At 36.6% G+C, this 13,204-nt stretch overlaps 1 protein-coding gene across 1 annotated transcript; it reads right to left on the reverse strand.

The window, feature by feature from the left end:
* Positions 1-5,416: 5,416 nt before the first annotated feature.
* On the reverse strand, positions 5,417-6,343 carry LOC100524365 (olfactory receptor 4C3D-like). Its single transcript, XM_003124210.2, has one exon. The coding sequence runs from the start codon at positions 6,341-6,343 to the stop codon at positions 5,417-5,419; it is 927 nt and encodes a 308-aa protein (XP_003124258.2).
* Positions 6,344-13,204: the final 6,861 nt, after the last annotated feature.

The raw sequence follows: 13,204 nt of genomic DNA on the forward strand, positions 1-13,204 counted from the left end.
ACACGGGGCAGTTCGCCACCTTGCGATCCCAAGCCACGACTGCAAGGACAGCTATCTGCTGAAAGATTGATTTCTCTGACCAAGGAAGACAAAGCCAGTTTTGTATTTATTTGTAAATTTATTACTCATCTCTGATTGAAAAACATTAAGAGTGGCACATTGCATTTTCCTTTAGACTGGTGAATGAGAAATATTACCTGCCACAGCAGTAAACAAAGGAAGTGGCAGCCATCAAGCATTACATTACAGGTACCTGGACAGTGAGCTTTGAGGGAACTCAAGATGGAAACAATGCCCACCACTGCAGCCAGCCCCCAATGCTGCACCCTGAGGAGACACAGGATGAGGGAACAGAGCATACTGGCCCTAGAGAGCTACCAAAGGAATGAGTACAAGGAGCTCAGATGCTGCATCTTCCCATACATAGCAAAGGGATTAATTCCTTAACTTGAGATACTGAGTTTTCTTTAATTAACAATAATGTTTTGATTCCAAATACCTGGTATTTTGTTGAAAAAAGTCCCATATATTCTGCCCTCCTACGCATTTCCCTCATCCATGTAATGTCTCAGAATTATATGAGATACTGTCCCATACTTAAGTCCTCAGTTTTGCCCACCAAATAAAACATAACCCTCACCTTTTAGGTGTGATTTTTTTTTTCTACAATTGACAGTTTTGATGACCAATTACAAAGGGAATGAGAACGTCATTTCTCCTATGCCTGATCTCTGTGAGTGTCTGGAGCCGTGGTACCAGCAGAGGCCTCTTGTGCTCATCCTTCTCCAAAATATTTTTGCCAAGTTCTCTTGGTTTTTGGATTTTCCTAGTATTTGTGGATGATCCTGAGTTTATTTGACAGTGTTTAACAGGTACCTGGACCCCCAGTTGAAAGACATTGGGAAGTGCCCCACCCCAATTTAAAGATATCATTGGAGAATGGTTGAGAAAAACCTGGGAGAAAAATGCTCCGGAATGAAAGGTATTAGTGGAGCCTGGATATGCTAAAAATCTGAACAGTCTGGACTGAGATTTGTTGTGGATGCTGACCTGACCCCTTTAAAGCCAACCTCCAAATATCCAGATCCATCCATGTACAATATTTACAGAGCTCACTCTTATAAATACCTAAATTATACTAAAAGAGATCTCAGCACTGAAGGGACAATTTGGGTTGATTTTGTTTGGGTGGAATGGTATGCAGCTAAATAAAGATGTTGACTTGATAAAAATATTTTTACAGGCTTCTGACCTCAACCAAAAGCCTTTTCGGGGAAACATATTTCTCTTCCTGTGTTTTTGAGTTCTAAATGTTCTACCTGATCTTTTTAGAGTGTGGTGTGTGTGTGTGTGTGTGTGTGTGTGTGTGTGCGCGCGCGCGCTTCTGTGTGTTTGCGTGTGTTGAAAACTTGACCTCTGTCATACTATTTTGAGGAGTACACTTGTAAATTTTCAGGATCTTGTTTCGTGGCATCCTCCCCATTCTCTTACGGGGAAGCCTCTTGTGTTCTATTGGTTTGAATCACTGTTAATAAATATCTTGTTAGATGTCTCATTGTGGCTCAGCTGTTTAAGGACACAATGTCGTCTCTGTGAGGATATGGGTTCAATCCCTGCCCTCATTTAATGGGTTAAATTTCCACAGTTGCTGTTTAGGGTGCAGATGTGGCTTGGATTCAATCCCTGGCCTGGGAACTTTTATATGTACTTGGTTGGGCCATAAATTTTATTTTAAAAAAATATAAAAAAAGGAAGCTAACAAAAGACTTTAATTTTCTATCTCTATTAAGAGAATAAAGTTTTCTTTGAGCACTGCCATTGATAAGACATTATATGGATTTCTGTGTCCTTAAATGATCTGTATTTGCTTTTTTATTTTAATCTTGTGATTTTGGTGCAATAAATAAATTTTGTTTCACAGTGACATGTGATCTTATTTGTTTTAAGACTTTTGGATATTTTTACAATTTTCTCAAATTACAAAATCTAAGCAAAATTCTTTTAGCTTCCAGCTAACTCTGGGATCTTTCAAAGGAACCCTGAGACATCTCAGACAGGAACTTTAATTAGGCTTTTTTGGTTTGTTAAATTACATGAGGAATATTGTCAAGTGACTGGAGATAAACTTTTGGTTGTAGTGTATAGATAAATGTGTTTATTATAGATATTCCGAAATGCATATGCGATTCCTAATTTGACATGCCCCAATATAATGTATTTATATATACATCAGTCATAGTCCTTGTTACTCTCTTACAATGTTATATATCACAGAAATCTCCCAGTTTCCTGAAAATTACATTGTTTTCAAATGTTTAACCATGCCATTTTAAGTTTTGTCCTTTATGAGCAATCTTTATTTTACATTAAGGCTTTCATAAAATGAAGGTCTTCCAGAAAATTCATAAAAGGTTTGTTTTGAAAAATTCAAGGTTCTGGTGGTCTTTATTTGGACAACATCACTGAACTTAATAACAAAAGGCAAAACTCTAATGGAAAACCTGAAGAGTTCATCCAGATCATATTTATGAATTTATTCAAGAAGAGTCTGGGCTGAGAGTTGTTGTGGATGCTGACTTGACTTCTTTAAAGCCAACAGGAATTCATAGGTATCAATAATAACTTCATGGTATTTGGGGGGAAATATGCTGGACTTTGATCTTTGATTTCCAGAAAAAGTTTTCATTTCATGCTATGTCCCAAAACAAGTTGATAAAGTAAACCTAGGTGTACAAAGACGGACCATCTTATTCTCTCTAGCTGATCTCTCCAGAATGTGGCTTCTCTCAACTAGGTCTCCTATGGATTTCCCAGATTACAATTCATTACATTAATTATATTTGTTTCCAAATTATTTTGCTTTGTGTCTCCCCACTGTGCTATGAATTTGTCCATGTTACCAGTTGTATGACTTATATCCTGTCTGTTTTGTAAGATGTTTCTATTACATAAACCAGTGTGTATCTAAGACAAATAAAATTGAGCACAATTGAACATCTTGAGGAAAAAGACCATATTTATGACCCAGAGAATAATTTGTAAGTGTGTAATTCTAGGTATGAGAAGGAGGAAGAAAGGAAAATATTTCCTGGATCATATTAGACTGGTAAGATAGAGGATTCAGAGAATCTTAACTTCTCAACATGGCCTAATCCATAAATTATCACCAGCAGTGGCACATCAACAGTATATATTTCATCTGATTTGGGATGAAATTCCTAGTGACATAGGACAGAAGTTGTTCAGATATTAGCTGAATTTGGGGGGCAAAGGAAGGGACTGTGGACTAGAATGTTGCAGGCCATGTGAGTAAACAAAGGATGTGGCAGCCATCAAGCCACCACATTGGTGCCCCCTGAAGAGATTCAGGATGAGAAAGCACAGGACACTAACCCAGAGAGCTCCAGGTGCTTATACAAGGAATGATCTCAGAGAGCCCATACCCATGCATCTTCCCATATATGGAAAAGCTCTAAGTTCCTTTACTTGATTCATGAAGCTTTCATTTGTTAATAGCAATCTTAGTATTCTGACTTCCTGATCTTTTGTTGCAAAACCTCCCATATATCCTGGCTCCTCCCCTTGCCTCTTCAAAACAGTTGCTCTGCATTATCTGAGATGCACTCTCACAGGCTTGAGTTCTCAGAATACCCATCAAATACAGCATAACTCTCCAATGTTAGCTTGTACACTTTTGGGGTTGAAACTAGTGCCCCTTGTTGAGGAGACTCTCTTTTCTCTATTGTATATTCTTGCGTCTTTGGAGAACGCCATGCACAACCTCATAAACATGTTCTCCCCAGTGCCATTCTGGGGCATTAAGGTATGGTCAGAGGATGGAAGAAAGAGCTCAGGTTAACCACTGACTTGGAGACAGTGATTTTGTGAGAAGTAATGTGAGTTGGAGTGTTGGAGGCAGAGAGGCTTGGATGAACAGAGATGTAATAACTTGGAATTTCCTGGTATTTTCCAGATGGTGAGAAGCACATTACAAGTATCTCCCACTTTCTGAAGGTTCAACTCAGCCATTTTGATTTTATGAAGGTCCATGTTAGTGCATTTTTTCACTTATGAGAAAGAAATCTGAAGGGGATTTTTGCTTTTACATAACCCCTGCCCCCAAAAAACCCAAAATAACAACAACATAACAAAACTGTTACCATACTAGTGCTGGTCTTTTGTGAAAGTGAAGTGGTGTAGCTTGAATGTTCAAAGAGAGGACAATAATTACAGTGATGAAATAGATTGCTACATGTGAGAAAGTCTACATCTTATGGATGCTATTTCCTTGAAGTTCAAAGTGAATTAAGTATTATGACTGCAGTTAGCTTTTTTGTTTATAAACTTAAACATAACATAGATAATCATATTTCATTAGAAAGAAAGTAAGTTTGAGTTTTAAAGACTTGGATTGGAAGGTTGTAGCTAAAACTTTAAAAAGAAGCTGCATTCTAATGTCACATTTCCTAGCATAATTTATGGAGGAAGCATGGGTCATGTGAAAGGCAAGCAAATTAGTAAAACACTTTTAGCTTTAATTTGCTCTTTGTAAAATGGGGATACTTGTAATGGAAATACCAGTTTTTATACAGGTAAATCAACTGTTATGATTATGCCTGGTGGTCAATACAGCATTAATTTAATATAAATATATGTATGAAACCTACAGTACAATAGCTCTGGATACTACTCATGTGTCTTTCAAATGTTCAACTTTGATAGAAGATGCTCAATCTTATTTCAAATGTCTCATGTCATGGTATGGAATATTCAAAGCTGTAAGCCATAAGGTATTTAAGTACATAGAGCAAATTTAGAGTAATTTCAAATTTTCTGGCTTATATTTTATGCCATGTATACAAATTGATTATGAATTATTATTTTCACCTTTTAAGAGTGACTCTCTTTTTGCTTTTGGTAGAATCACATTAGAAAAAATCTACTATGATTCCTTTTTGAAACTGTTCTTTCTTATGAAACTACTAAGAATTTCTATTGCTTCTTTGCTTTAATACAGGTTTAGCAAAAATGGAAGAAGTTCTGAAACCATGGTGCTCTGGAAAAGCCAATCTCATCCAAGTAACACAAGTAAAGAGTTTAGTAAAGTGGTATAAGACTCTGCAGTGAAATATACTCTGTGCTAATAAAACTAGGGTTATATAGTTGTTTTTCCACTGTCTGTTCTGAACCTGTGAACATGAACATTGCAGCCTTGCTAAGAATATTAATTAAACATTTCATTAAATGTAATGAAAATGCCTAATGAATGTCTAGCTCCTATTAAATTATCAACAAATATTAGTTTTGACCTTTTTTTTCTGTTAATGATCTGCAAGATTTCTTAGTTTTCTTTCACAGTTCACAACAGATATCAACCTATGTACATAATTATCAATTTCTAGGCATTAGGCACAACTCAAATTACTCTCCTCTTCAAAAGACACTTCATGGCATTCTTCACCTCTGTGTTTCTCACTGTATAAATGATAGGATTTAACATGGGAGTGAAGGTTCCATAGAACAAACTCACCAACTTATCCATAGGATATGTAGCCATAGGACGTATGTAGATGTATATACAAGGGACGAAAAAGAGTACCATTACTGTAAAGTGGGAGCCACAGGTGGAGAGGGCTTTGCGTCTTCCTTCAGAGCCATGGGATTTCAGAGAGTTCAGAATGACCATGTAGGAGATGATTAGCAAGAAAAAAAAGAGCAAGCACATGCCCCCAGTGTTAACCGATATCACTATTCCACGCCAGTAGGTGTCAGTGCAGGCAAGTTCCAACAGTGAGAAGAATTCACACATGAAGTGATCAATGACTTTGGGACCACAGAAGGGCAAGTCAAGCACAAAGTGAATCTGCACAGTGGCATGGAGTATCCCACTAATCCAGGCCACCCCAATCAGGAGCTGGCAGAGCCCATGTCGCATGATGGTTGTGTAGTGCAGAGGCTTGCAGATGGCCACATAGCGGTCATAAGCCATGGCAATGAGGACAATGATTTCTGATCCTCCCAGGAAGTGTTCCAAAAAGAGCTGAGTCATGCAGCCACCCCAGGAGATGGTTGTCCTCTGATAGAGCAGGTCAATGGTAATTTTGGGGGTGGTGACGGAGGAGAAGGAGGCATCTATGACAGCCAAGTAAGTGAGAAAGAAGTACATGGGAGTTGAGAGTGTGGGGCTGAGGGAAATGATAATGACAATGAACAGATTTGCCAGCAAGGTAACCAGGAATATGAACAAAAATACCGTGAAGAGTATTTTCTGCAAGTGTGGATTCTGTGTGAATCCCAAGAGAACAAATTCAGTCACATTGTTGGGAGATGTGGGGAGATCCATTTGACAAGGGAACACCTTCCTGAGACCTAAATTATCTACAAAGGATTAAAGAATGATACCTTTTAGTCAGAAAATAATTGTAGTCTCAATTTTTGAGAAGTAAAATAGTCATTGTCAGTCAGGAGCACGTCCCTTGTTTCAATTTTTTCTTATGTTCTCCATGATAATTTGTGTATCTTCAGGCACCTAGTACCTGTCACCTGTGAAACATCTATAGGGCAACACCGCATGTGTATGTTACTGAGAAAACACTGTGCTATCACTGAGAGATCTGGGTTTTCCTCTTGGTTCCAACTTCAAGTGACTTTGTAAGTCATCTCAGTGTCCCATGGTTCTTAGCCATCCTCTGTGTTTCAGAGCTTACACACTGTGATTCTCAGATATATCTTGTGAGCTGAGAGGTCCCTCATACAGGTAAGAGTTATTCTCTCCTCCATGAGAATTGACAACTGAACCCTCAGCTCTAAAATGTGGAAAGAAAGGCACTGTCAGTAAATATCTGCCATAAACAGCCAGTTTAGGGAGATGTACATGTTGTTGGCAACACCCTCCCTGGTACCTACCCAAACACATATGCTCTTTTCAACTGTTTCTTCACTTACCATAGTGCCTGGCATAATGTCTACAGGGTCTGAAACCCGTTAGCTGTGAAGTAAATGCTTATAAATTGCCATTCTCCCTGGTGAGAATATGCATGCTTCTCCAGACCATAAACCTGGGAGGAATTCAAGTGTTTTCATCTGCATACTCTGTTTAGCATTTCTCTCTACATTAAGAAAAACATAAATAAACATTTGAAAAGAAGTGGCATTCTAGTTTTTTTTTTTGACACATTTTAAAAGGTAAGTGTGAAAGTATTAATTGCCTCTGGTAAGGGAGTTTTACTGGGTCATTGTTCTTTCAAGATAGTATTATATTTAGTAATCAATATGTTTATTTTTTTAATTCTGTGCCATATACAACTTTACATAGTCATATTCAGTAAACTTACTGCTTCCATAGATTTGGATGAAAAGATAAGAAATCTCTTGCATAAATGTTCAATATGCAAGGATCTATCAAGCAAAGGAAATCCTTATTTTCAAAGTTCTAAAAGTAGAAATTAATGAAAAGCAAAAAGAAATATTTTACTGGGTAAGATAGATAAGGCACTATGCATATATACATATATACATGTATACACAAACATATAAAGCCTTTTACTGACTATAAGTACCTACTTCATGTTCAGTCATTATACAAATATTTAAAGGACTCTTGCTATGTATATGAATGTATGTTTGTCTAAATAAAGTCATGAAGATTCTACCTGTTAAACGTATTTATTGCCTGAAATTTCATCATGAAATAACAGTGAGACATCCCTCCATGATATGAATGACTTTCCCACTCCTTTATATTTCTGCTACATGCATTCTCATGCCTACTTCTCCCATCTTTCCATAGTATCCTTCCTCCATCATTCCTGGTTACAGGATACTGTGTTACTAATAGATTGAGAAACTTGGGGGAATTAGGTGTCCCAATGAAAAAGGGATGAAAATATGAGTATAAAAAATGTATTCCTTGAGTTCCCATTGTGGTGCAGTGGTTAATGTATCCGACTAGGAACCATGAGGTTGTAGGTTCAATTCCTGGCCTTGATCAGTGGGTTAAAGATCTGGCATTGCCCTGAGCTGTGGTGTAGGTCCCAGAGGCAGCTCAGATCCAGCATTGCTGTGGATCTGGTATAGGCTGGTGGCTACAGCCCCAATTAGACCCCTACCCTGGGAACCTCCATATGCCCTGGGTGTGGCCCTAGAAAAGACCAAAAAAAAAAAAAAAAGATGTATTCCTGCAAAAAGCATGTTATTTTCCTTTCAAAGATAATTATGTAAAGAACTTTTTTTTTTAACTTTCAAAGATGAAAATTTGTGCATAAATGGAAACAAAGTTCAGCAACTTCACTGCATTACTTTTTTTCTGACTTCAACTCACCCAAAGGTTCAGAGAAAAGTGTAGTGTTTAAAATAAGAATTAGATATGACTACTGAACGTGATTTAGAAATAACTGTGAAGAAATAAATTGCACTGCTTCTTTTTTCTTTGGTTTCACAATACTCTTTCTAGGAATAAACCCTAAAGGAAATTATTTCTAAAGGAGAAAAATTATTATTTACATTTATGTTAATACAATTACTAAGAGCTGTGGAAAATGTAGAGATGATATGGAATATTCAACATTAGAGAAGTGGATTATTAAAATATATTGTATCTCTTTGCTTAACGTGTACTTTTTAACAAAAGAGTTTTTTAAAAAGATGTGTGACATCATAGGTACAATTTTAAGTTGTACTGTAAAGTGGAGAAAATTTTGGACACAAATTTGAATTGTATAACTATTCCACATATTTTAATTCCAACTAATTCTATTCTTCTTCTAATGAATTTAAATACATATGACTGAGAAAAATCAACTATTTTTACTTCTCAATTCATAGTCTTGTTCTTGCGTTTATCTTTCTTCATGCTAAAGAGATAAGGGATTTAAAGCTCAGATTGGTGAGAAGTGATTTTATAAATTTGTAAGAAGCATTTAAACTCAAGAGTCTATGATTATATGATTTCCTGGAAAAAAATCTCACCTATGAATTTGTCTGACACAGCTCCATGGAAAGGGCCCCCAGCAGCTGTTGGTTCAACAAGAAAGAAGCTGTTAAGAGTGAAAATGATAATGATAGTAAGTGTCGCTGATTTATAAACAGTACCTTTGCATAAGGCCTTTCTCTTGAGCCTTATATTGCTACCACATAGGCTCTTTGTAGGCAAATTCCATGACGTTTCTTAACTGTGGCTAATTGGACCTCAGGGTTATTTTACCACCATTAGCCGATCATGCCAACAACCCAATAATTTCATAGAAACTGAAAAGCAGAGGAGTGCTTTTTCTATTCATCTTTAATTTTGAACTCTTCCTTAAGGCTAAATGAGGCTAAAATACTATGATGAGAGAAAAAAAAAAAAACAACCCAGCAAGTTGCCTACCTCTGAAATCTGGTATTTGATTAGAAATGAGCATAATATGAAGTCTGAATACTGACTATTGTATAAATTAAACACTGAGGCAGGTAACTATCGATTTTTCTTTCATTATAATTTTTATTTACAGCCACCCATTGGCATATGGAATTTCCCAGGTCTGGGGTAGAATTGGTGTTTATGCCACAGCCACATCAATTATTATTATTATTATTATTATTACAAGTGTAGTTGATTGATAATGTTTCACGAAGTTCTGTTGTACAACAAATTGAACCAATCACATACATTTCCCTGTGCTGTACAGTAGGACCTCAGTCCATCCTTTCCAAATTTAACAGTTTGCATCCCCAAAACACCCAAAATGCCCACCTATCGCTCTCCCTCCCCTCCTCCCCCCACCCCATGAGGCCCAAGTTTGCTCTTTTTGGCCATGATATGTTTCTGTTTTCTGTTTGTTTGTTTGTTATTTTTAGATAGGATCATCTGTTCCATACTTTAGATTTCACAAATAAGTGATATCATATGGTATTTGTCTTTTTCTTTCTGGCTTACTTCATTTAGTATGAGAGTCACTAGATCCATACTGGGTGCTGCAAATGGCATTAGTTTGTCTTTTTTATGTCTGGGTAATATTCCATTGTGTATATGTACCACATCTAATTAGTCCATTCATCAGTCAATGGACATTTAGGTTGTCTTGGCTATTGTGAATAGTGCTGCTATGAACATAAGGGTGCATGTGTCTTTTTCAATGAAGAAGGAATCTTACCTCAAGAAAGAAGAAAAAGCTCAAATAAACAACCTAAACTTGTCCTTAAAACAATCAGAGAAGAAAGAACAGACAAAGCCCAAAATTAGCAGAAGGAAAGAAATCATAAAGATCAGAGCAAAAATGAATGAAATAGAGACAAAAAAAAAAAAAAAAAGAGAAGAGCAATGCAATGAAAACTTGGTTCTTTGAAGTGATCAACAAAATGGGTAAACCTTTAGCTGGACTCAACAAGAAAAAAACAGAAGAGCTCAAATCCATAAAATTAGAAAGGAGAAAGAAGAAAGTACAACTGACTCCACAGAAATACAAAGGATCATAAGAGACTGCTATAAGCAAATATATGCCAATAAAAAGGACAACAAGAAATGGACAGATTCTTTCAAAGGTACAACCTACCAATACTGAGCCAGTTTCATGCATTTCAATGGTAAGAGAAATAGTCTCAAAATAACAAAGCACTCAAGAGCAGAGCTCACATCATATTAATCCATTCCAAAAGCCTTTCCTCCTATAAGGACACATCCTAAACTCTTTATCAGGAATGAGAGGTGGAATGTGGTCTCAGAACTCTTCCAATTTTATTTATAATTGAAGTAAAAGCAAATAGAACAATATTTATGGCAATAAACACATTAGCTTGGGCAGAATCACAGAACTTGGAAATAACATCCAATTTACCCAAGTAAATGACTTGTAGTAATAGGGAAATTGTTTAAGATTAAAAAAGATGGCATTGTGTAAAATAAAATTCATGTCTTTTATCCTAAAGCTAGTGTTCTTCATCATGTTTTCACAACTACCATAAGCTTATAAATATTGCTATATCCATGGTCCACTGATTTCTTCAAAACAGCATATTGTAGCCATGAAATGGAAGCAGGATCTTTCTGTCAAAGAGCACACAATAAACATGTCTATGACATATACACACATTTGTATTCATTTTTATTTGAGAAACAGGCATCATTTATGAAAAGTGCCACAATTAATTCACAACAAAATCTTTTAAGTTAGGTATTTGTTTAGTTGAGAAATCCTTTCTCTGATCAATGAAGTAATGATTCCTCATTTTTTTGTTTTTTTTTGTTGTTTTTTTTTAAATATACATATCCCTTATACCTCATCTCCTTAGTTTTCAAAGAGGATTCCAGATTCAAGGAACTAAGCAGAATGCCAAATATCTTAGAATGAAATTATTTTACAGATGTATTTTATTGTGTTCTTTTGAAAAGCAGCCACACTTAATTGCTAGTAATAACTGTTAATCTAAAAAATTATCTCTGCCTATGGCATATAATCGAAAATATTTTCATACCAAGTTATAATCAAATAATCAAATACAAGCACCAGAGGAGGTAGAGGAGGAGTATTTTGGCTCAATCTGACTTAGAGGTACAGGTCCTATGATCTAATTAAGCTTTCTTTTTTATCCCATTTATTTCTGTAAATTGAGAAAAAATTTTAATTTTATAATATAGTTTTACCTTTTTCAGAATACTTCATAATTTAAACAGCTGTTTAAATAGTGTGCCATTAAATTTTATATTCACTGACAACTCTTGCCAACAGAATAAGAACCCCAATAAACATTGGATAGCTGTATCAATTATGGGTAAATAGAGTACTGACAAGTATCTTCTATTTCATATCCCACAGCATCCTAGATACCTGTAGGCCATACAGATTTCTGAGAACCCATTGTTTTTTTATGTGGGCACAGTATATAACTACAAAATTAGAACAAATTTCTTATGTTTGTTTTTGCTTTTAAGGGCTGCACCTGTGGCATATAGAAGTTCCCAGGCAAGGGGTCGTATTGGAGCTGCCGCTGCCAACTTTGCCACAGCCACAGCAAGGCAAGATCTGACTCAGGTCTGTGACCTACACACCCATATCCTTGATTGCAAGGCTGAATACTTAACCCACTGAGCTAAGACAGGGATGGAACCCACGACCTCATGGATCTTATTCCCATGCATACCCCACTGACCCACAATGGGAACTTCCTGAAAGGAAATTTTACACTGCTACAAAATGAGAGAGGGTCTGAAGGAAAGGCCTTGTCTCTGACAGCACTGAAACTATGGAAAGAGTATCAACTTTGGTTTTAGAAGAATGGAGATCTGAATACTAGCTCTGTCTCTGCTAGTGGGTGGGTTATTGAACTTCTTTGAAATTCACTGTTTGTCGTGGGTGGAATGGGGATAATCATCATATCATTTAGGTGCTTTTAGTGTCAAGTGAGAGGTATGGGAAGAAATTTAGAGCAATAAAATATGAAAATGTAAAGATCATGAGAGACATAAAATTTTCATTTGGGGTCATTTAGTATTTGAAATGGCATATCTGTTTAATATCATTTTAGTTGCACTTTTGATCTCTGTGTTTTTACTGTGTAAGGAAGAGGGTTTAAGATGGGAGTAAAAATAACAGTGAATACTACTATGGCCTCTTCCAGGGGAAAAAGGAGCTACTGGTCACAGAATCATAAAAACACAGGCACAAAAAAACTATACAAAACTATGATGAGGGAGCTACAGGTAGCCAGGACTTTTTCTTCCCTGCAGAGCTCTGAGTCCCAAGGCACACTGGATACAAACAGCATTACAGAAGTGATCAGAGGGATTACCCCACCATTCCAGCTACCAACAGATGAACAAGGAAAGAGTCAATGAATGAACTTGTGTCAGGGGGAAAATGCCACACATGAAGTGATCCATAATGTCTGGACCACAACATAGAAGCCAGAAAGTGACAAGGATCTGTCCAATCAATCGAAGAAAACCCATTTCCACCAGGAGGCAGCAAGTGTGGTGCTCATGTTGGTCACATAGGCAGAGGTGGAAAGATGGTTATGTATCAGTCACAGGCCTTGACCACAAGGAGAGCCATCTACTGGATGTTTGATTGATTTCCCTGACCATTGCAGACAAAGCTCGTTATTTGTAAATTCATTATGGATCCCTGATTGAACAACTTGAAGAGTGGTTCACTGCATTTTCCTTTAGACTGGTGAATAAAATATGGCCTGCCATATCACTAAACAAAGGATGTCATGGCCATCAAGC

This window comes from Sus scrofa, chromosome 2 (genome assembly GCF_054392235.1).
Source record: "Sus scrofa isolate SSC_HxYL_T2T_F1_AM1 chromosome 2, Sscrofa_HxYL_maternal_Yorkshire_Landrace_v2.0, whole genome shotgun sequence".
In the NCBI taxonomy this organism is placed as follows: Eukaryota; Metazoa; Chordata; class Mammalia; order Artiodactyla; family Suidae; genus Sus; species Sus scrofa.